Below are 22,070 nucleotides of genomic sequence, written 5' to 3'. Positions count from 1 at the left end.
GTCACACATAAAGTGCAAGCCGGGGAGATTTTCGATGTTTTATAATTGACCGTTTTTACAGCTGATTATTGCTGTTTCCTCATCCGGTCGTAAAGGCCAATAATAAACCTCTGTCTAATGACCCCTCTCAAGCTCAAAATTTAGCTTTTGCATCAGGCGATGGATGACTATGGCACGCAAGCCGGAGAGGGTGATGTCAGGTAACTAACCTTCAGCTCCCAGTGGTTGAATTTCCATCCAGGGGAATAGTTGTCACGCAGGTCGGTTCGTGCCCGGACGTTCACGTTGAGCAGGCGCTTGAAATACTGACTGCATTTCTGGAGCAGAGCGTCCCTGTCATCTTCGGATAGCGAGTTGGTGATGCCGCACGGGATGACAATAACCTGCAAAAAAATAAATTATCATGACTATCATATCAATCAGCCGCCTTCCGTCTACCTGCACGCCTGTGCTGAGTACTGCAGCTTTTTTAAGGGGTTGACAGAAGAAGCCTTCTCCATCTGGATAACCACTCAGATGCTGCGGCCAGCATTGACCGAGGCAGATAAAGTGGTTAAACAGCAAGGATCAGAGTCATTTAGAAATTCTGAGCAGGGTGTCAGCTGTATTAAACAGCCGGCATACCTATGCCACAGTATTATCCGGCAGCGATTTAGGACTCACCTGGACACAGGCGACTCGCGGAGGCAGCACCAGCCCCATATTGTCTCCATGTACCATAGTCATTACGCCGATCGTCCTGGTGGTGAGACCCCATGAGTTCTGAAAGGCATACTGCTTTTCGCCTGGTTTTTTAGGATCTTCAAATATGATCTCGAACATTTTTGAGAAGTTTTGCCCGAGGTGATGTGATGTTGCCCCCTGTAAGCAAGAATAGAAGTGAGCATTCGTTTCCCTCCTGAACAATTAGCTAAAAGCATCAAAACTAACATGAAGGACAAATACAGCCGGCAAAGAGGGAAGATCCCAAATCAGAGAAACAGAATCCATTTTACATGGCATCCAATAATAAGGAAAGTCTAATCTTATCTTGTCTAGCCATAAGGAAGTTTCTATACGCTTAAAGTTAAAATTCATTTTCAAAGCCTGTGCAGAGTGATCCAAGTTTCAGATTTTTCTCATGTGGTAGTATTTTTCCCAGTAATATAGGCTGGATGTGAGCTCAGTGTGTCTCTCCCAGTAATATAGGCTGGATGTGAGGTCTGTGTCTCTCTCCCAGTAATATAGGCTGGATGTGAGGTCTGTGTGTCTCTCCCAGTAATATAGGCTGGATGTGAGCTCTGTGTGTCTCTCCAGTAATATAGGCTGGATGTGAGGTCTGTGTGTCTCTCCCAGTAATATAGGCTGGATGTGAGGTCTGTGTGTCTCTCCCAGTAATATAGGCTGGATGTGAGCTCTATGTGTCTCTCCAGTAATATAGGCTGGATGTGAGCTCTATGTGTCTCTCCAGTAATATAGGCTGGATGTGAGCTCTGTGTGTCTCTCCCAGTAATATAGGCTGGATGTGAGGTCTGTGTGTCTCTCCCAGTAATATAGGCTGGATGTGAGGTCTGTATGTCTCTCCCAGTAATATAGGCTGGATGTGAGCTTTGTGTGTTCCTCCCAGTAATATAGGCTGGATGTGGTGTCTGTGTGTCTCCCAGTAATATAGGCTGGATGTGGTGTCTGTGTGTCTCTCCCAGTAATATAGGCTGGATGTGGTGTCTGTGTGTCCTCCCAGTAATATAGGCTGGATGTGAGCTCTGTGTATCTCTCCCAGTAATATAGGCTGGATGTGAGCTCTGTGTATCTCTCCCAGTAATATAGGCTGGATGTGAGGTGTGTGTGTCACTCCCAGTAATATAGGCTGGATGTGAGGTCTGTGTGTCTCCCAGTAATATAGGCTGGATGTGAGGTCTGTGTGTCTCCCAGTAATATAGGCTGGATGTGAGCTCTGTGTGTCTGCCAGTAATATAGGCTGGATGTGAGGTATGTGTGTCTCTCCCAGTAATATAAGCTGGATGTGAGGTGTGTATGCTCCCAGTAATATAGACTGGATGTGAGCTCTGTGTGTCTCTACCAGTAATATAGGCTGGATGTGAGCTCTGTGTGTCTCCCAGTAATATAGGCTGGATGTGAGGTCTGTGTGTCTCTCCCAGTAATATACAGTCCCTGACAGAAGTTCTGTCACTTATCCATGTTATGAAAATAAAAAAGGGAATTTTGTTTACTTACCGTAAATTCCTTTTCTTCTAGCTCCTATTGGGAGACCCAGACAATTGGGTGTATAGCTTCTGCCCCCGGAGGCCACACAAAGTATCACACTTTTAAAAAAGTGTAACCCCTCCCCTCTGCCTATACACCCTCCCGTGGATCACGGGCTCCTCAGTTTTGGTGCAAAAGCAGGAAGGAGAAAACTTATAAATTGGTCTAGGGTAAATTCAATCCGAAGGATGTTTGGAGAACTGAAACCATGAACCAAAAGAACAATTCAACATGAACAACATGTGTACACAAAAGAACAACAGCCCGAAGGGCACAGGGGCGGGTGCTGGGTCTCCCAATAGGAGCTAGAAGAAAAGGAATTTACGGTAAGTAAACAAAATTCCCTTTTTCTTTGTCTCTCCATTGGGAGACCCAGACAATTGGGACGTCCAAGAGCAGTCCCTGGGTGGGTAAAAACAATACCTCAATAGAAAGAGCTGAAAACGGCCCCCTCTTACAGATGGGCAACCGCCGCCTGAAGGACTCGCCTACCTAGACTGGCGTCTGCCGAAGCATAGGTATGCACTTGATAGTGCTTCGTGAAAGTGTGCAGACTAGACCACGTAGCTGCCTGGCACACCTGCTGAGCCGTCGCCCGGTGCCGCAATGCCCAGGACGCACCTACTCTGGTAGAATGGGCTTTCAACCCTGAAGGGAGCGGAAGCCCAGAAGTACGGTAGGCTTCGAGAATCGGTTCCTTGATCCACCGAGCCAAGGTTGACTTGGAAGCCTGCGGAACCCTTACGCTGGCCAGCGACAAGGACAAAGAGCGCGTCTGAACGGCGCAGGGACGCCGTGCGAGACACGTAGAGCCGGAGTGCTCTCACTAGATCCAAAGAGTGCAAATCCTTTTCACACTGGTGAATTGGATTAGGGCAAAAGGAAGGCAAGGAGATATCCTGATTTAGATGAAAAGGGGATACCACCTTAGGGAGAAATTCCGGGACAGGACGCAGAACCACCTTATCCTGGTGAAAAACCAGGAAGGGAGCTTTGCATGACAGCGCTGCAAGCTCAGACACTCTCCGAAGTGGTGTGACTGCCACCAGGAAGGCCACCTTCTGAGAAAGACGGGAGAGAGACATCCCGCAGCGGCTCAAAAGGCGGCTTTTGAAGAGCCGTCAGGACCCTGTTAAGATCCCAAGGTTCCAACGGACGTTTGTAAGGTGGAACCATGTGGCAAACCCCCTGCAGGAACGTGCGGACCTGCGGAAGCCTGGCTAGACGCTTTTGAAAAAACACGGAGAGCGCTGAAACTTGGCCCTTGAGAGAGCCGAGGGACAAACCCTTGTCCATTCCAGATTGTAGGAATGAAAGGAATGTGGGTAAGGCAAACGGCCATGGAGGAAAACCGTTATCAGAGCACCAGGATAAGAAGATTTGCCAAGACCTGTAAAAGATCTTGGCGGACGTAGGCTTCCTGGCTTGTCTCATGGTGGCAATGATATCCTGAGATAACCCTGAAGACGCTAGGAGCCAGGACACAATGGCCACACAGTCAGATTGAGGGCCACAGAATTCAGATGGAAAAACGGGCCTTGTGACAGCAAGTCTGGGTGGTCTGGAAGTGCCCACGGTTGACCCACCGCGAGATGCCACAGATCCGGATACCACGACCGCCTCGGCCAGTCTGGAGCGACGAGAATGGCACGACGGCATTCGGACCGGATCTTGCGTAGTACCCTGGGCAGCATCGCCAGAGGTGGAAACACGTATGGCAGTCGAAACTGCGACCAATCCTGAACCAAGGCGTCCGCTGCCAGAGCTCTGTGATCCTGAGACCGAGCCATGAAGGCCGGGACCTTGTTGTTGTGTCGTGACGCCATGAGGTCAACGTCCGGCGTTCCCCAGCGGCGACAGATCTCTCGAAACAAGTCTGGGTGAAGAGACCATTCCCCCGCGTCCATGCCCTGACGACTGAGAAAATCTGCTTCCCAGTTTTCCACGCCCGGGATGTGAACTGCGGAGATGGTGGAGCCCGTGACTTCCACCCACTGCAGAATTCGCCGGACTTCCTGGAAGGCTTGACGACTGCGAGTGCCGCCTTGGTGGTTGATGTAAGCGACGGCAGTGGCGTTGTCCGACTGGATTCGGATCTGCCTGCCCTCCAGCCACCGATGGAAAGCCAATAGGGCTAGATATACTGCCCTTATCTCCAGGATATTGATCTAAAGGGACGATTCTATTGGATTCCAGGTTCCTTGAGCCCTGTGGTGGAGAAAAACCGCTCCCCAACCTGACAGGCTCGCGTCCGTGGTGACCACGGCCCAGGTTGGAGATAGGAAGGATTTTCCCCGAGACAGAGATGTGGGTAGGAGCCACCACTGAAGTAATGTTTTGGTTCCAAGGGAAAGAGAGATGTTCTTGTCGAGGGAAGCCGAACTCTTGTCCCATTTGCGAAGAATGTCCCATTGGAGTGGCCGTAGATGGAATTGCGCGAACGGCACTGCTTCCATAGCTGCAACCATCTTCCCCAGGAAGTGCATGAGGCGCCTTAAGGGGTGTGACTGACTTCAAAGAAGTGATTGCACCCCCGCTTGCAGAGAAAGCTGTTTGTCCCGCGGTAGCTTGACTAACGCTGGCTGGGTATGAAACTCCATCCCGAGGTAAGTCAGTGATTGGGTCGGCGTCAACTTGGATTTCGGGAAATTGATGATCCACCCGAACTGCTGGAGAGTCTCCAGAGTGACGGAAAGACTTCGTTGACACGCCACCCGAGAAGGAGCCCTGACTAGGAGATCGTCCAAGTAGGGGATCACCGAGTGGCCCTGAGAGTGCAGGACCGCCACGACGGATGCCATGACTTTGGTGAAAACCTGTGGGGCTGTCGCCAGGCCGAAGGGCAATGCGACGAACTGGAGGTGTTCGTCCCCGGTGGCGAAACGCAGGAAACGTTGATGTTCGGGTGCGATCGGCACATGGAGATAAGCATCCTTGATGTCGATCGATGCTAGGAAGTCTCCTTGTGACATCGAGGCGATGACCGAGCGGAGAGATTCCATCCGAAATCGTCTGGTTCTCACATGTCTGTTGAGCAGCTTGAGGTCCAGAACGGGACGAAATGACCCGTCCTTTTTTGGCACCATGAACAAGTTGGAGTAAAAACCGCGACCATGTTCCTGAAGGGGAACGGGAATCACAACTCCATCTATCTTTAGAGCGTCCACTGCCTGAAAAAGTGCGTTGGCCTGTGCGGGGGGTGGGGAGGTTCTGAAGAAACGAGCCGTAGGTCGAGAGCTGAACTCTATCCTGTAACCATGAGACAGAATGTCTCTCACCCATCGGTCGTGAACGTGTGGCCACCAGGCGTCGCCAAAGCGGGAGAGCCTGCCACCGACCGAGGATGTGGCTAGATGAGGCCGAGAGTCATGAGGAGGCCGTCTTGGAGGCAGTGCCTCCTGCGGCCTTTTGGGGGCGTGACTTGGACCGCCACGCATAGGAGTTCCTCTGGCCTTTCTCCGGCCGGACGAAGAGGATTGGGACTTGGCGGAGGGACGAAAGGACCGAAACCTCGATTGGATTTTTCTCTGCTGAGGTCTCTTAGGTTTGGACTGGGGTAAGGAGGAGTCCTTTCCTGAGGATTCCTTAATAATCTCATCCAACCGTTCGCCAAACAAACGGTCGCCAGAAAAAGGCAAACCAGTTAAGAACCTTTTGGAAGCAGAGTCTGCTTTCCATTCGCGCAGCCACATGGCCCTGCGGACTGCCACGGAGTTAGCGGATGCTACAGCCGTACGGCTAGCGGAGTCCAGGACGGCGTTCATGGCGTAGGACGAAAATGCTGATGCCTGAGAGGTCAAGGAAGAAACATGTGGAGCAGAATTCCGCGTGACAGCATTAATCTCAGTCAGACATGCCGAGATTGCTTGGAGAGCCCACACAGCCGCAAAGGCCGGGGCGAAAGACGCGCCCGTGGCCTCATAAATAGACTTCACCAAGAGCTCTATCTGTCTGTCAGTGGCATCCTTCAGGGATGAGCCATCGGCAACAGACACAACGGACCTAGCAGCCAATCTGGAGACTGGAGGATCCACCTTGGGTGAGTGTGCCCAGCCCTTAACGACTTCAGGTGGAAAGGGATAACGTGTGTCAGTGAGCCGTTTAGCAAAGCGCTTGTCCGGAACCGCTCTGGGCTTCTGGACAGCGTCCCTGAAGTTAGAGTGATCAAAAAACATATTGCGCGTACGTTTGGGGAATCGAAATTGGTGTTTCTCCTGCTGAGAAGCCGACTCCTCTACAGGTGGAGGCGGGGGAGAGAGATCCAACACCTGGTTGATGGACGAGATAAGATCATTTACTAAGGCGTCCCCCTCAGGGGTATCAAGGTTAAGGGCGAAGTCAGGGTCAGAGCCCTGAGCTCCCACGTCCGCCTCGTCGTCCTGAGAGTCCTCAAGCTGGGATCCAGAGCAGCGTGAGGAGGCCGGGGAAGAGTCCCAGCGAGGCCGCTTAGCCGGTCTGGGGCTGCGGTCCGGGCAGGAGTCCTCCGCCTGGGGCCTAGGGGCTATCCTGGGAGCGCGCTGCGGCGCGGACCGAGAAGGGCCTGGAGGAGACAGACTAACAGGGGCCGGGGCCTGTGAAGGGCCCGGTCTGGACTGCAAAGCCTCAAGGAGCTTAGATGACCATTTGTCCATAGACTGTGCAATGGACTGAGAAAGTGACAGAGAGTTTCTCAGCGAAAGAGGCCAACGACGGTGACTCTGTTCCTGCAGCCTGCTCAGGGGGAGCCGGGGGATCTACATGAGCCGAGGGGCCCACAAGTGCCCTAGGCTCCGGCTGAGCAAGCGTGGCAGGAGTCGAGCATTGATCACAGTGAGGGTAGGTGGATCCCGCAGGCAACATAGCCCCACAAGAGGTACAGGCCGCGAAAAAAATCTGTGCCTTAGTAGCTTTGCTCCTGGTGGACGACATGCTGTTGTCTCTTAGGAGAGTGACCACTGAGGGTATATAAGAAAAGGGTATACAGCCTTTCCGAACAGATATATATATCTAATATATATATATATATATATATATATATATATATATATATATATATATATATATATATATATATATATATATATATATATATATATCCCCCGGCACCCTAGGGGGACCAGCACCGGGTGACCGGTGTGGCTTACCAACCGCTAACGAGCGGAGTGTGTCCTCCAGATTCCCTGTCGTGGATCCCCCGGAGCTGCAGTGCTTTGCTGCCGAGTAGCATCCACCGGCAGAATGCTAAAAAATGGCCGCCGAAGCTCTCAGGGAGGGGGGGGCGGCGCTAGCAAAGAGCGGGAATCTGGAGTCCCCACAGTGGTCAATGAGGGGGGAGGGAAACATGCAAGATGCTCCAGCCCTCAAAGCCGACGTCATGTCGGCAATCCCGCCCTAACCCCTGACAGGCAGGCTCGGAGGCGGGATTTTTCGCGACTAGGCCGCGGCAAAGCCGGGGACTAAATTTAATGCCGTGCCCGATAAGCAGGCACGGTCGGCGCGGAAGTCCACCGAAAAGACAACGGACGGAACTACCGCGGCTTCCGGGGATAAGGTGCGACCCTCTCTGTACAGTCCCCACATGGGGACAGAGTACCTTCCAGTTGCAGGGCCCGGTCCCTGGGGGTGAAGAAGCTCCGGTCCGGCAGGTTCCACCAGGGGCTGCGGATGGAGCACGGTCCCAGCTCATGGATGACCGCTTAGGATCCCACTTCTCCCAGAGCCGCATAAGGGATGGTGAAGGAGACGGCATGTGGCTCCAGCCTCCGTACCCGCAATGGGTACCTCAACCTTAACAACACCGCCGACATAGTGGGGTGAGAAGGGAACATGCCGGGAACCCCATCGGGGTCCTCTTTTCTTCCATCCGACATAACTATGTATGAGAATGCATGAGTGGATGTGTGCCTCCTTCCACACAAAGCATAAAACTGAGGAGCCCGTGATCCACGGGAGGGTGTATAGGCAGAGGGGAGGGGTTACACTTTTTTAAAAGTGTGATACTTTGTGTGGCCTCCGGGGGCAGAAGCTATACACCCAATTGTCTGGGTCTCCCAATGGAGCGACAAAGAAAGCTTATTACCTGACTTTAAATTCATCCATTGGTTTTATAAATTACTTTTTTGAAAGCTGAAAGCTCCCAAATTTGGTTTAGGTTATGAAAATAAAGTGGCTGCAAAGCTGAAATATTGATCATTTAATGAACACAGAAAGGTCAGATTTTGGCAAGACAAAAGTTTTGTCGCTCACAGAAAGTAATGTGAAATTCAAACAAATAACTTCTAATACAAAGATATGTTGCATTACATTGGTGAATGAAGTTGTGGTGCTATTAGAGCCATATTTAATATTTTGTGTGACTTCCATGAGCTTCAAGGACTGCATCCATGTGGTTCAACAATGATTCATACAATTTATTGATGAAGTCATCAGGAATAGCAAAGCATGCAGTCTTACATGCCTCCCAGAGTTCATCTAGATTCTTTGGTTTTGTCTTCCAAGCTTCCTCTTTCATCTTACCCCAAACATGGCTCAATGATGTTCATGTCTGGTGACTGGGCTGGCCAGTCCTTGAGCATCTTGATCTTCTTTGCCAGGAGGAGTTTTGTTGTAGAGATGGATGTATGAGATGGAGTACCATCCTGCTGCAGAATTTGACCCCTTGTATGATTGGGAATGTAAGACGTAGCTAATACTCCTTGATATTTTAGGCTATTGATATTGCCTTCCACCTTGCAAATGTTTCGCACACCCCCATACTGAATGTAACCCCAGACCATGATCTTTCCACCACCAAACTTAACTGTTTTCTGGATCCATACGGGCTCCAGTAGGTCTCCTGCAGTATTTGTGGCAGCTGTGGTGTAATTCAACTGAAGATTCATCAGAGAAATCCACCTTCTGCCACTTTTCCAGCATCCATCTGTTTAACAGGCTGTGGGACTTGGCAAATGCCACATGGTCTTTTTAATTGCCTTTTGTTTAGTGCTGGCTTCTGGGCACTGATTTGACCATGGAGGCCATTTCGAGACAGAATCCTACAAACTGTTCTAGTTGACACAGGGACTTGAGGTAACTAGGCCTGTTGGAGCTCTGCTGCAGTGGAAGAGGGGCTGGCTTTGGATTTTCTAACCAACAAACGTTCCACCTGAGCAGTTATCTTGCAGGTTCTGACAGACCTGGGCTTGTCAAAAACATCTCCAGTCTCTTCAAATCTTTTTTTAATTCTTTGTACTTGATGCTAGGACACATTAAAAGTGCCAGCCACCTCTGCAGTGGATCTGGTCTTCAGCTCCTTGATAATCAAGACTTTGGTCGCAGGGTGGATTTTTGGCATGTTGTCAGAGGTCAAGTTGCAGTTCAACTGAAGGTCTGGGGTGCTGGGTTTCTTTTTATACACACCCACTAATTAACCGATCATTTAGTGAGCACAGGTGAGGATGTAAACTAGGATTGGGTGCATTATATGACAAGGCGACAAAACCTTTGTCTTGCCAAAATCTGACCTTTCTGTGTTCATTAAATGATCAATATTTCAGCTTTGCAGCATCTTTATTTTCATAACCTAAACCAAATTTGGGAGGGTTTCAGCTTTTAAAAGAGTAATTTATAAAACCAATGGATGAATTTAAAGTCAAGTTATAAGCTTTTATTTACATAACATGGATAAGCGGCAGAACTTCTGTCAGAGAGTGTAGGCTGGATGTGAGGTCTGTGTGTCTCTCCCAGTAATATAGACTGGATGTGAGGTATGTGTGTCTCTCCCAGTAATATAGACTGGATGTGAGATCTGCGTCTCTCCCAGTAATATAGGCTGGATGTGAGCTCTGAGTGTCTCTCCCAGTAATATAGGCTGGATGTGAATGCTGCGTGTCTCCCAGTAATATAGGCTGGATGTGAGGTCTGTATGTCTCTCCCAGTAATATAGACTGGATGTGAGGTCTGTGTGTCTCTCCCAGTAATATAGGCTGGATGTGAGCTGTGTGTGTCTCTCCCAGTAATATAGACTGGATGTGAGCTCTGTGTGTCTCTCCCAGTAATATAGGCTAGATGAGAGCTCTGTGTGTCTCTTCTAGTAATATAGGGTGGATGTGAGCTCTGTATGTCTCTCCCAGTAATGTAGGCTGGATGTGAGGTATGTGTGTCTCTCCCAGTAATATAGGCTGCATGTGAGGTTTGTGTGTCTCTCCCAGTAATATAAGCTGGATGTGAGGTCTGTGTCTCTCCCAGTAATATAGGCTGGATGTGAGGTCTGTGTGTGTCTCTCCCAGTAATATAGGCTGGATGTGAGGTCTGTGTGTCTCTCCCAGTAATATAGGCTGGATGTGAGGTCTGTGTGTGTCTCTCCCAGTAATATAAGCTGGATGTGAGGTCTGTGTCTCTCCCAGTAATATAGGCTGGATGTGAGGTCTGTGTGTGTCTCTCCCAGTAATATAGGCTGGATGTGAGCTCTGTGTGTCTCTCCCAGTAATATAGGCTGGATGTGAGCTCTGTGTGTCTCTCCCAGTAATATAGGCTGGATGTGAGCTCTGTGTGTCTCTCCCAGTAATATAGGCTGGATGTGAGGTGTGTGTGTCTCTCCCAGTAATATAGGCTTGGTGTGAGCCCTGTATGTATCCAGGGTACTACTGTCTTGATTAGCTCGTATGTAGTACAGCTCCCATTTTGTACCTATATCCCCTTTATGTGCTTTCCTCCTCATCTATTTTCTCTGCCCACCATAATTACTTTCTCCCCTCTCCATGCTGTGGAAATCGATGTATAACTCCCTTCCTTCTGCTATCTCTAACAATGAGTGAAGGGAGGGAGAGAGCAGTAAAAGCTGTCAGAACCAATACAGATGTGTAACATTTTTGCAGCTCCCTCTGCTACATAAAGGACTTACAGTCCCTCTATAATTGACCTGCAGAGTCTAAATGGTGACTTTGCATGTGGTATTTTAATTTTTGCATTATGCACAAATGGTACCATGGTGGCGACACACTCCTCCGCCTCCTACAAACCTGTATGGCACGGCCGCTGGCAGAAATGAAGGCTTCTACAGTGGTGGTGTAATCGCCTCCCGCAAACTTTTCTTTCTCAGTCTTCCTTCCTTTTACTACAGGAATTGCCAAGAGCTCCTCATAGACCCGGGCATAGAAATCCAGAATCTGCAGGACCTGCAGGTATCATCACATACAGTTAATATTTCAAAGTAATGCTTTTAAAAACTGTTGGTTGTTACTGGAAACAGTCAGCAAGCTGGTTGACAGATACACCCCCTAATAAACAGTTTCTACATCAGGTTATTGTGCAGTATCTAGCCAAATTAAATCTCATTTAAATATAAAAAATGTTAATTACAGACCTGAAAATTAAGGATTTCTGAGCTCCTAATCACTAAGTATCAAAAAGTGGCACTGTCCCTTTAAACATTTGGCTTGCTCTGCATGGAAATAGCGTCAGTCACTTCCAATCTAAGGAACCTGGGAACATTTTATTAAATTAAACTAATTCATTTCGCAAAGTGACTTCAGGCCTAAAATAAAAAATCCCACAAAGAAGAAGCTGTATTTATTTACAGCCCGAATTCAGTGATGTAACCGAAAAAGTGAAGAAAAAATAAAAAAAAACCCTGCAATTTGATGTACGAAGCAAATAATAACGAGACCCCTTGTCTTTCAGAACTTGGACAAAAACCCATGTACACGACCCTATAGGAATAAGCGGAGACGGGTGAAGTAAGGACACTTGGCAAGCGGGGACGAGATCAAGACAACAGGTAGGCGGCAGCGAGACGGAGAAATGCTGCCATCCAGTGGACGGCAGGAAAACTACACCCACATGTGCCAACAGCACAGGAAGCCCGAGCCATCATCCAGGAGCAAACCTGAGCCCGCAGAACTATATGCCGGGCATTTGCTAAAGTATTTAGTTATGAGCATCGATTCAATATCTTTTTCTTTGTTCCCTTTTACAATCGTGGGGGTCATAACTTTTTTTTTTTATCTTATTGTATCATTTTTATGTATGATGCTCTGTGTTTTGTCCTTCCAGTTGCAGTATACATAATAGGTTTTTTAATGTATTTTTTTGGCAAAAAAAAGAAGGGATTTTTGTTTACTTACCGTAAATTCCTTTTCTTCTAGCTCCAATTGGGAGACCCAGACAATTGGGTGTATAGGCTATGCCTCCGGAGGCCGCACAAAGTATTACACTTAAAAGTGTTAAGCCCCTCCCCTTCTGCCTATACACCCCCCGTGCTCCCACGGGCTCCTCAGTTTTGGTGCAAAAGCAAGAAGGAGGAAAAAGAATTATAAACTGGTTTAAAGTAACTTCAATCCGAAGGAATATCGGAGAACTGAAACCATTCAACATGAACAACATGTGTACACAAAAAAACAGGGGCGGGTGCTGAGTCTCCCAATTGGAGCTAGAAGAAAAGGAATTTATGGTAAGTAAACAAAATTCCCTTCTTCTTTGTCGCTCCATTGGGAGACCCAGACAATTGGGACGTCCAAAAGCAGTCCCTGGGTGGGTAAAATAATACCTCGTAAGAGAGCCGTAAAACGGCCTCTTCCTACAGGTGGGCAACCGCCGCCTGAAGGACTCGTCTACCTAGGCTGGCATCCGCCGAAGCATAGGTATGCACCTGATAGTGTTTCGTGAAAGTGTGCAGGCTCGACCAGGTAGCCGCCTGACACACCTGCTGAGCCGTAGCCTGGTGCCGCAAAGCCCAGGACGCGCCCACGGCTCTGGTAGAATGGGCCTTCAGCCCTGAGGGAACCGGAAGCCCAGCCGAACGGTAGGCTTCGAGAATTGGCTCCTTGATCCACCGAGCCAAGGTTGATTTGGAAGCCTGTGACCCTTTACGCTGGCCAGCGACAAGGACAAAGAGTGCATCCGAGCGGCGCAGGGGCGCCGTACGAGAAATGTAGAGTCTTAGTGCTCTCACCAGATCTAACAAGTGCAAATCCTTTTCACATTGGTGAACTGGATGAGGACAAAAAAAAGGTAAGGAGATACCCTGATTGAGATGAAAGGGGGATACCACCTTAGGGAGAAATTCCGGAACCGGACGCAGAACCACCTTGTCCTGGTGAAAAACCAGGAAAGGGGCTTTGCATGACAGCGCTGCTAGCTCAGACACTCTCCGAAGTGAAGTGACTGCTACTAGAAAAACCACTTTCTGCGAAAGGCGTGAGAGAGAAATATCTCTCATTGGCTCGAATGGTGGTTTCTGAAGAACCAGCAGCACCCTGTTCAGATCCCAGGGTTCTAACGGCCGCTTGTAAGGAGGAACGATGTGACAAACCCCCTGCAGGAACGTGCGTACCTGTGGAAGTCTGGCTAGGCGCTTCTGGAAAAACACAGAGAGCGCTGAGACTTGTCCCTTAAGGGAGCCGAGCGACAAACCCTTTTCCAGTCCAGATTGAAGGAAGGACAGAAAAGTGGGCAAGGCAAAAGGCCAGGGAGAAAAACCCTGAGCAGAGCACCACGACAGGAAAATTTTCCACGTCCTGTGGTAGATCTTGGCGGACGTTTGTTTCCTAGCCTGTCTCATAGTGGCAATGACGTCTTGAGATAACCCTGAAGACGCTAGGATCCAGGACTCAATGGCCACACAGTCAGGTTGAGGGCCGCAGAATTCAGATGGAAAAACGGCCCTTGAGATAGCAAGTCTGGTCGGTCTGGTAGTGCCCACGGTTGGCCGACCGTGAGATGCCACAGATCCGGGTACCACGACCGCCTCGGCCAGTCTGGAGCGACGAGGATGACGCGGCGGAAGTCGGCCCTGATCTTGCGTAACACTCTGGGCAACAGTGCCAGCGGAGGAAACACATAAGGGAGCTGAAACTGCGACCAATCCTGAACTAAGGCGTCTGCCGCCAGAGCTCTGGGATCTTGAGACCGTGCCATGAACGTCGGTACCTTGTTGTTGTGCCGGGACGCCATGAGGTCGACGTCCGGCACCCCCCAGCGGCAACAGATCTCCTGAAACACGTCCGGGTGAAGGGACCATTCCCCTGCGTCCATGCCCTGGCGACTGAGATAATCTGCTTCCCAGTTTTCCACGCCTGGAATGTGAACTGCAGAGATGGTGGAGTCCGTGGCTTCAACCCACATCAAAATCCGCCGGACTTCCTGGAAGGCTTGCCGAATGCGTGTGCCGCCTTGGTGGTTGATGTATGCCACCGCTGTGGAATTGTCCGACTGAATTCTGATCTGCTTGCCTTCCAGCCACTGCTGGAACGCTTTCAGGGCAAGATACACTGCCCGTATTTCCAGAACATTGATCTGAAGCGAGGACTCTTGCTGGGTCCACGTACCCTGAGCCCTGTGGTGGAGAAAAACCGCTCCCCACCCTGACAGACTCGCGTCCGTCGTGACCACCTCCCAGGATGGGGGTAGGAAGGATTTCCCCTTCGATAATGAAGTGGGAAGAAGCCACCACCGAAGGGAAGCTTTGGTCGCCTGAGAGAGGGAGACGTTCCTGTCGAGGGACGTCGGCTTCCTGTCCCATTTGCGTAGGATGTCCCATTGAAGAGGACGCAGGTGAAACTGCGCGAAAGGAACTGCCTCCATTGCTGCCACCATCTTCCCCAGGAAGTGCATGAGGCGCCTCAAGGGGTGTGACTGGCCTTGAAGGAGAGATTGTACCCCTGTCTGTAGTGACCGCTGCTTGATCAGCGGAAGCTTCACTATCGCTGAGAGGGTATGAAACTCCATGCCAAGGTATGTGAGCGATTGGGCCGGTGTCAGATTTGACTTTGGAAAATTGATGACCCACCCGAAACTCTGGAGAGTCTCCAGGGTAGCGTCGAGGCTGTGTTGGCATGCCTCTTGAGAGGGTGCCTTGATCAGGAGATCGTCCAAGTAAGGGATCACCGAGTGACCCTGAGAGTGGAGGACCGCTACTACAGTAGCCATAACCTTGGTGAAAACCCGTGGGGCTGTTGCCAGGCCGAACGGCAGTGCCACGAACTGCAGGTGTTCGTTTTCTATGGCGAAGCGCAAGAAGCGCTGGTGCTCTGGAGCAATCGGTACGTGGAGATAAGCATCTTTGATATCGATCGATGCAAGGAAATCTCCTTGGGACATTGAGGCGATGACGGAGCGGAGGGATTCCATGCGGAACCGCCTGGTCGTTACGTGTTTGTTGAGAAGTTTCAGGTCCAGGACAGGACGGAAAGACCCGTCCTTCTTTGGGACCACAAACAAGTTGGAGTAAAAACCGTGGCCCTGTTATTATTATTTATTATTATTTATTTATAGAGCACCATTGATTCCATGGTGCTGTACATGAGAAGGGGGTTACATACAAAATACATATACAAGTTACAGTAGACAGACTAGTACAGAGGGAAGAGGGCCCTGCCCTTGCGGGCTTACATTCTATAGGATTATGGGGAGGAGACAGTAGGTGGGGTGTAGGTGGGGCGGCAGCTCCGCACGGTGGTGGGGCGGCAGCTCCGCACGGTGGTGGGGCGGCAGCTCCGCACGGTGGTGGGGCGGCAGCTCCGCACGGTGGTGGGGCGGCAGCTCCGCACGGTGGTGGGGCGGCAGCTCCGCACGGTGGTGGGGCGGCAGCTCCGCACGGTGGTGGGGCGGCAGCTCCGCACGGTGGTGGGGCAGTGAGGTCATTCAAGGTTATAGGCATTTCTGAACAGATGAGTCTTTAGGTTCCGTTTGAAGTTTGCAAGTGTAGTAGATAATCTGACGTGTTGAGGCAGCGAGTTCCAGGAGACTGGGGATGCTCGGGAGAAGTCTTGGAGACGGTTGCATGAGGAGCGAATGAGAGAGGAGGATAGAAGGAGATCTTGGGAGGACCGGAGATTACGTTTTGGAGTGTAGCGAGAGATTAGTTCAGAGATATATGGAGGAGACAATTTGTGGATGGCTTTGTAAGTCAATATTAGTAGTTTGAATTGGATACGATGGAAGATTGGGAGCCAGTGAAGGGACATGCAGAGAGGAGAAGCGGGGTGGTAGTGAGGCGAGAGGTGGATCAGTCGGGCAGCAGCATTAAGGATGGACTGGAGAGGGGCGAGCGTTTTAGCAGGGAGACCACAGAGGAGGATGTTGCAGTAGTCGAGGCGGGAGATTATGAGAGGAAGAGGAACAGGGACCACCACTCCTTCTGCCTTCAGAGTGCCCAGCGCCTGCAGAAGAGCCTCGGCTCGCTCGGGAGGCGGGGATGACCTGAAGAATCGAGTCGGGGGACGAGAGGTGAACTCTATCTTGTAACCGTGAGACAGAATGTCTCTCACCCAACGGTCTTTTACTCGTGGCAGCCAGGCGTCGCAAAAGCGGGAGAGCCTGCCACCGACCTAAGATGCGGAGTGAGGAGGCCGAAAGTCATGAGGAAACCGCTTTGGTAGCGGCACCTCCGGTGGCCTTTTTAGGACGTGACTTAGACCGCCATGCATCAGAGTTCCTTTGATCTTTCTGAGGCCTTTTGGACGAGGAGAATTGGGACCTGTCCGCGCCCCGAAAGGACCGAAACCTCGACTGCCCCTTCCTCTGTTGGGGTATGTTCGGTTTGGGCTGGGGTAAGGATGTATCCTTTCCCTTGGATTGTTTGATGATTTCATCCAAACGCTCGCCAAACAATCGGTCGCCAGAAATTGGCAAACTGGTTAAGCGCTTTTTGGAAACAGAATCTGCCTTCCATTCCCGTAGCCACAAGGCCCTGCGGAGTACCACCGAATTGGCGGCTGCAACCGCCGTACGGCTCGCAGAGTCCAGGACAGCATTAATAGCGTAAGACGCAAATGCCGACGTCTGAGTGGTTATGGACGCCACCTGTGGCGCGGACGTGCGTGTGGCTGCGTCAATTTGCGCTTGACCTGCTGAGATAGCTTGTAGCGCCCATACGGCTGCGAACGCTGGGGCAAAAGAAGCGCCGATAGCTTCATAGATGGATTTCAACCAGAGTTCCATCTGCCTGTCAGTGGCATCTTTGAGTGAAGCCCCATCTTCCACTGCAAGTATGGATCTAGCCGCCAGTCTGGAGATTGGAGGATCCACTTTGGGACACTGAGCCCAACTTTTGACCACGTCAGGGGGAAAAGGATAACGTGTATCCTTAAGGCGCTTAGAAAAACGCTTATCTGGACAAGCATGGTGATTCTGGACTGCCTCTCTGAAATCAGAGTGGTCCAGAAACATACTCTGTGTACGCTTGGGAAACCTGAAACGGAATTTCTCCTGCTGAGAAGCTGACTCCTCCACCGGAGGAGCTGAGGGAGAAATATCCAACATACGATTGATGGACGCAATAAGGTCGTTCACTATGGCGTCCCCGTCCGGAGTATCAAGATTGAGAGCGGCCTCAGGATCAGAATCCTGATCAGCTGTCTCCGCATCATCAACCAGAGATTCCCCCCTCTGAGACCCTGCACAATATGATGATGTCGAGGGAAAATCTAAGCGAGCTCGCTTAGTCGGTCTGGGGCTGGGGTCTGTGTCAGAACCCTCAGCCTGGGATCCATGAGATACCCCGGGAGGACATTGTTGGTCCAGCTGAGGTGGGCCAGGGAACAAAGATTCAACAGAGTCCCTGTGCTGAGATACCGGCCTGGACTGCAAGGCTTCTAGTATCTTAGCCATAGTCTTAGAGAGTTTTGCAAACTCCGTCCCCGTCACCTGAACAGTGTTAGCAGGTGGCTCCCCCTGGGCCCCTCTTAGCAGAGGCTCCGGCTGAGTAAGTGCCACAGGGGCCGATCAGTGCACACAATGAGGGTCAGTGGAACCTGCCGGTAGCGGGGTCGTACATGCGGCGCAGGCAACATAATAAGCCTGTGTTTTGGCACCCCTGCCTTTCGTGGGCGCCATGCTATTATCTTCCCTGAGTAACACAATAGGGTATATAGCCAGAAATCAACTGTGCACCATACAGTGTAAAACATATATACCATAAACATATAATGTTACACTACTGCACAATGGGGCTAGCACCACAGGTGCTGCTTACCACCCGCCTAAAGCGGTTGTGAGGCCACCAGAGTCCCTGCCTGGGTCTCCCAGACTTTGTCCCCCTCTGCAGCGTCCGAGGAGCTGACAGGAATGGCTGCCGGCGTCCTGAGGAGAGGAGGGAGCCGTGGGCGTGACCCAAAAAGAGCGGGAACTGGTGCCCGCACTGTGCACAGTGAGAGGGGTGGAGTATGCAAAGCATGCTCCAGCCCTCAGTGCTGCTCGTTCTGTGCAGCGTCCCGCCCTTCCCCTGCCTGTCAGGGCTGTGGGCGGGAGGAAAGGAAACTAGGCCGCAAAAAGCCGGGGACTCTAGTAATAAACGCGGCCGCCGTAAAAGCGCGGCCGGCGTGAAAGTCCCCGGCGCACTACAAGTCCCAGCCGCGCCGCAGTGTTTCCATGGCCGCGGCGGTCAGTGCGGCAGTCCCTATACATAAACACACTCAGCAACGCTGAGTGTGTAATGGCACATATTAACCCGGTCAGCGCCGTGGTCCCCGGTGCACTAGCACACCCAGCAAAGCTGGAGTGTTGCTGTGCGCTGTCCCCACAGGGATACAGAGTACCTTCAAGTAGCAGGGCCATGTCCCTGAACGATACCCGGCTCCTATCAAGCAGGCTCCACAGGAGTTGTGGATGAAGCACGGTCTCAGTGCCTGGAGACCGATAGGATCCCACTTCACCCAGAGCCCTGAGGGGGATGGGGAAGGAAAACAGCATGTGGGCTCCAGCCTCCGTACCCGCAATGGATACCTCAACCTTACAACACCACCGACAAGAGTGGGGTGAGAAGGGAGCATGCTGGGGGCTCTATATGGGCCCACTTTTCTTCCATCCGACATGGTCAGCAGCTGCTGCTGACCAATCTGTGGAGCTGTGCGTGCGTGTCTGACCTCCTTCGCACAAAGCAAAAAACTGAGGAGCCCGTGGGAGCACGGGGGGGTGTATAGGCAGAAGGGGAGGGGCTTAACACTTTTAAGTGTAATACTTTGTGCGGCCTCCGGAGGCATAGCCTATACACCCAATTGTAGGGGTCTCCCAATGGAGTGACAAAGAAAAAATAATTTACACATATATATATATATATATATATATATATATATATATATATAAACATATATACAAATAATGTATATATGTATGTGTGTATATATCTATATGCACGTACATACGTAAACACACGCGCGTGCGCACACACACACACATTTTATATATGTGTGTATATATTTATGTATATATGTGTATGTATGTGTATTATATATATATATATATATATATATATATATACACACACACACACATTATATATATATATATATATACACACACACATATATATATAAATACATATATATACACATTATATATATATAGTGTGTGTGTGTGTGTGTGTGTGTGTGTGTGTGTGTGTATATAGTAATGATATTTAATCATTTATATAGCGCTATTAATTCCAAAGTGCTTTACATACAATGGCTACACTGTGGCTCAGGGGCACTACAGCTATGTGCCTAATTTTCATTTACCTGCAATGTGCCAGTTGTATCATGTCATTGCAGTTGCCTACTCACTGTCATCCATATCATAATTATTCACTTATATAGCACTATTAATTCCACAGCACTTTACATACATTAGCAACACTGTCCCCATTGGGGCTCACAATCTAGAGTCCCTATCTGTATGTCTTTGGAGTGTGGGAGGAAACCGGAGAACCCGGAGGAAACGCACGCAAACACGGGGAGAACATACAAACTCCTTGCAGATGGTGTCCTTGATGGGATTTGAACCAAGGACCCCAGCGCTGCAAGACTGCAGTGCTAACCACTGAGCCACCCTACATTGCTAACCACTGAGCCACCACAAGACTGCAGTGCTAACCACTGAGCCTACACACACACACACACACACACACACACATATATAGATAAATAAATAAATAAATAACACCTTTCTTACCGGGGCCCTAGGACTTGCTGACTATACTTTGACATGCCCTAGCAGCAATCGATGTATTATTGGTAGATAAGTCAATGTACTGGCCAACAGATATCAATATGTGTCAGCTTTGGAATAGGTTAAAAAAAAAAAAAAACAACAAAAAAAACCCCCATTTTTTTCCTCTATTTTTTTCCTTAAAAAAATATATAGATTTATATTAAATTTATTTTACAACCATTAAATTTCACTACTTACAGGTCCCGAAACATAATAGAGGTATGTTATAAAACTGCAGCAAAATATTTTTTGCTGCATTTTTGAAAAAAGAAGGGAATTTTGTTTACTTACCGTAAATTCCTTTTCTTCTAGCTCCAATTGGGAGACCCAGACAATTGGGTGTATAGGCTATGCCTCCGTAGGCCGCACAAAGTATTACACTAAAAGTGTAAAGCCCCTCCCCTTCTGCCTATACACCCCCCGTGCTCCCACGGGCTCCTCAGTTTTGGTGCAAAAGCAAGAAGGAGGAAAAAATTATAAACTGGTTTAAAGTAAATTCAATCCGAAGGAATATCGGAGAACTGAAACCATTCAACATGAACAACATGTGTACACAAAAAAACAGGGGCGGGTGCTGGGTCTCCCAATTGGAGCTAGAAGAAAAGGAATTTACGGTAAGTAAACAAAATTCCCTTCTTCTTTGTCGCTCCATTGGGAGACCCAGACAATTGGGACGTCCAAAAGCAGTCCCTGGGTGGGTAAATAATACCTCATAATAGAGCCATAACGGCTCCGTCCTACAGGTGGGCAACCGCCGCCTGAAGGACTCGCCTACCTAGGCTGGCATCCGCCGAAGCATAGGTATGCACCTGATAGTGTTTCGTGAAAGTGTGCAGGCTCGACCAGGTAGCCGCCTGACACACCTGCTGAGCCGTAGCCTGGTGCCTCAAAGCCCAGGACGCACCCACGGCTCTGGTAGAATGGGCCTTCAGCCCTGAGGGAACCGGAAGCCCAGCTGAACGGTAAGCTTCGAGAATTGGTTCCTTGATCCACCGAGCCAGGGTTGATTTGGAAGCTTGTGACCCTTTACGCTGGCCAGCGACAAGGACAAAGAGTGCATCCGAGCGGCGCAGGGGCGCCGTACGAGAAATGTAGAGTCTGAGTGCTCTCACCAGATCTAACAAGTGCAAATCCTTTTCACATTGGTGAATTGGATGAGGGCAAAAAGATGGTAAGGAGATATCCTGATTGAGATGAAAAGGGGATACCACCTTAGGGAGAAATTCCGGAACCGGACGCAGAACCACCTTGTCCTGGTGAAACACCAGGAAAGGGGCTTTGCATGACAATGCTGCTAGCTCAGACACTCTCCGAAGTGAAGTGACTGCTACTAGGAAAACCACTTTCTGCGAAAGGCGTGAGAGAGGGATATCCCTCATTGGCTCGAACGGTGGTTTCTGAAGAACCATCAGCACCCTGTTCAGATCCCAGGGTTCCAACGGACGTTTGTAAGGAGGGACGATGTGACAAACCCCCTGCAGGAACGTGCGTACCTGTGGAAGTCTGGCCAAGCGCTTCTGAAAAAACACAGAGCGCAGAGACTTGTCCCTTAAGGGAGCCAAGCGACAAACCCTTTTCCAATCCGGACTGAAGAAAGGACAGAAAAGTGGGCAAGGCAAATGGCCAGGGAGAAAAACCCTGATCAGAGCACCACGACAGGAATATTTTCCACGTCCTGTGGTAGATCTTGGCGGACGTTGGTTTCCTAGCCTGTCTCATAGTGGCAATGACCTCTTGAGATAATCCTGAAGACGCTAAGATCCAGGACTCAATGGCCACACAGTCAGGTTGAGGGCCGCAGAATTCAGATGGAAAAACGGCCCTTGAGACAGCAAGTCTGGTCGGTCTGGTAGTGCCCACGGTTGGCCGACCGTGACATGCCACAGATCCGGGTACCACGA

At 50.1% G+C, this 22,070-nt stretch overlaps 1 protein-coding gene and 1 long non-coding RNA gene across 5 annotated transcripts in view; one reads left to right on the top strand and one right to left on the bottom strand.

Moving 5' to 3' along the window:
• EPRS1 (glutamyl-prolyl-tRNA synthetase 1) overlaps positions 1 to 22,070 on the bottom strand; it is a 263,373-nt gene that overhangs the window by 32,554 nt on the left and 208,749 nt on the right. For all 4 annotated transcript variants that reach the window (XM_075339114.1, XM_075339116.1, XM_075339115.1 and 1 more), the window contains 3 exons: positions 11,223 to 11,378; positions 664 to 861; positions 210 to 383 (listed from right to left, as the gene is read on the bottom strand). In XM_075339114.1, the coding sequence (XP_075195229.1) occupies positions 210 to 383; positions 664 to 861; positions 11,223 to 11,378 (528 nt within the window). The remainder of the gene's footprint in view (positions 1 to 209; positions 384 to 663; positions 862 to 11,222; positions 11,379 to 22,070) is intronic.
• The window catches only part of LOC142295971 (uncharacterized), a 225,153-nt gene that overhangs the window by 67,744 nt on the left and 135,339 nt on the right, over positions 1 to 22,070 (top strand). Inside the window, exon 2 of the long non-coding RNA XR_012751573.1 lies at positions 11,884 to 11,980. This is a non-coding gene — a long non-coding RNA (uncharacterized LOC142295971). The remainder of the gene's footprint in view (positions 1 to 11,883; positions 11,981 to 22,070) is intronic.

The sequence above is a fragment of the Anomaloglossus baeobatrachus genome, chromosome 3, assembly GCF_048569485.1.
Source record: "Anomaloglossus baeobatrachus isolate aAnoBae1 chromosome 3, aAnoBae1.hap1, whole genome shotgun sequence".
Classification (NCBI taxonomy): domain Eukaryota; kingdom Metazoa; phylum Chordata; class Amphibia; order Anura; family Aromobatidae; genus Anomaloglossus; species Anomaloglossus baeobatrachus.
The sequence above is the reverse complement of the archived record's forward strand: the minus strand, read 5'-3'. Positions and strand labels throughout refer to the sequence as shown.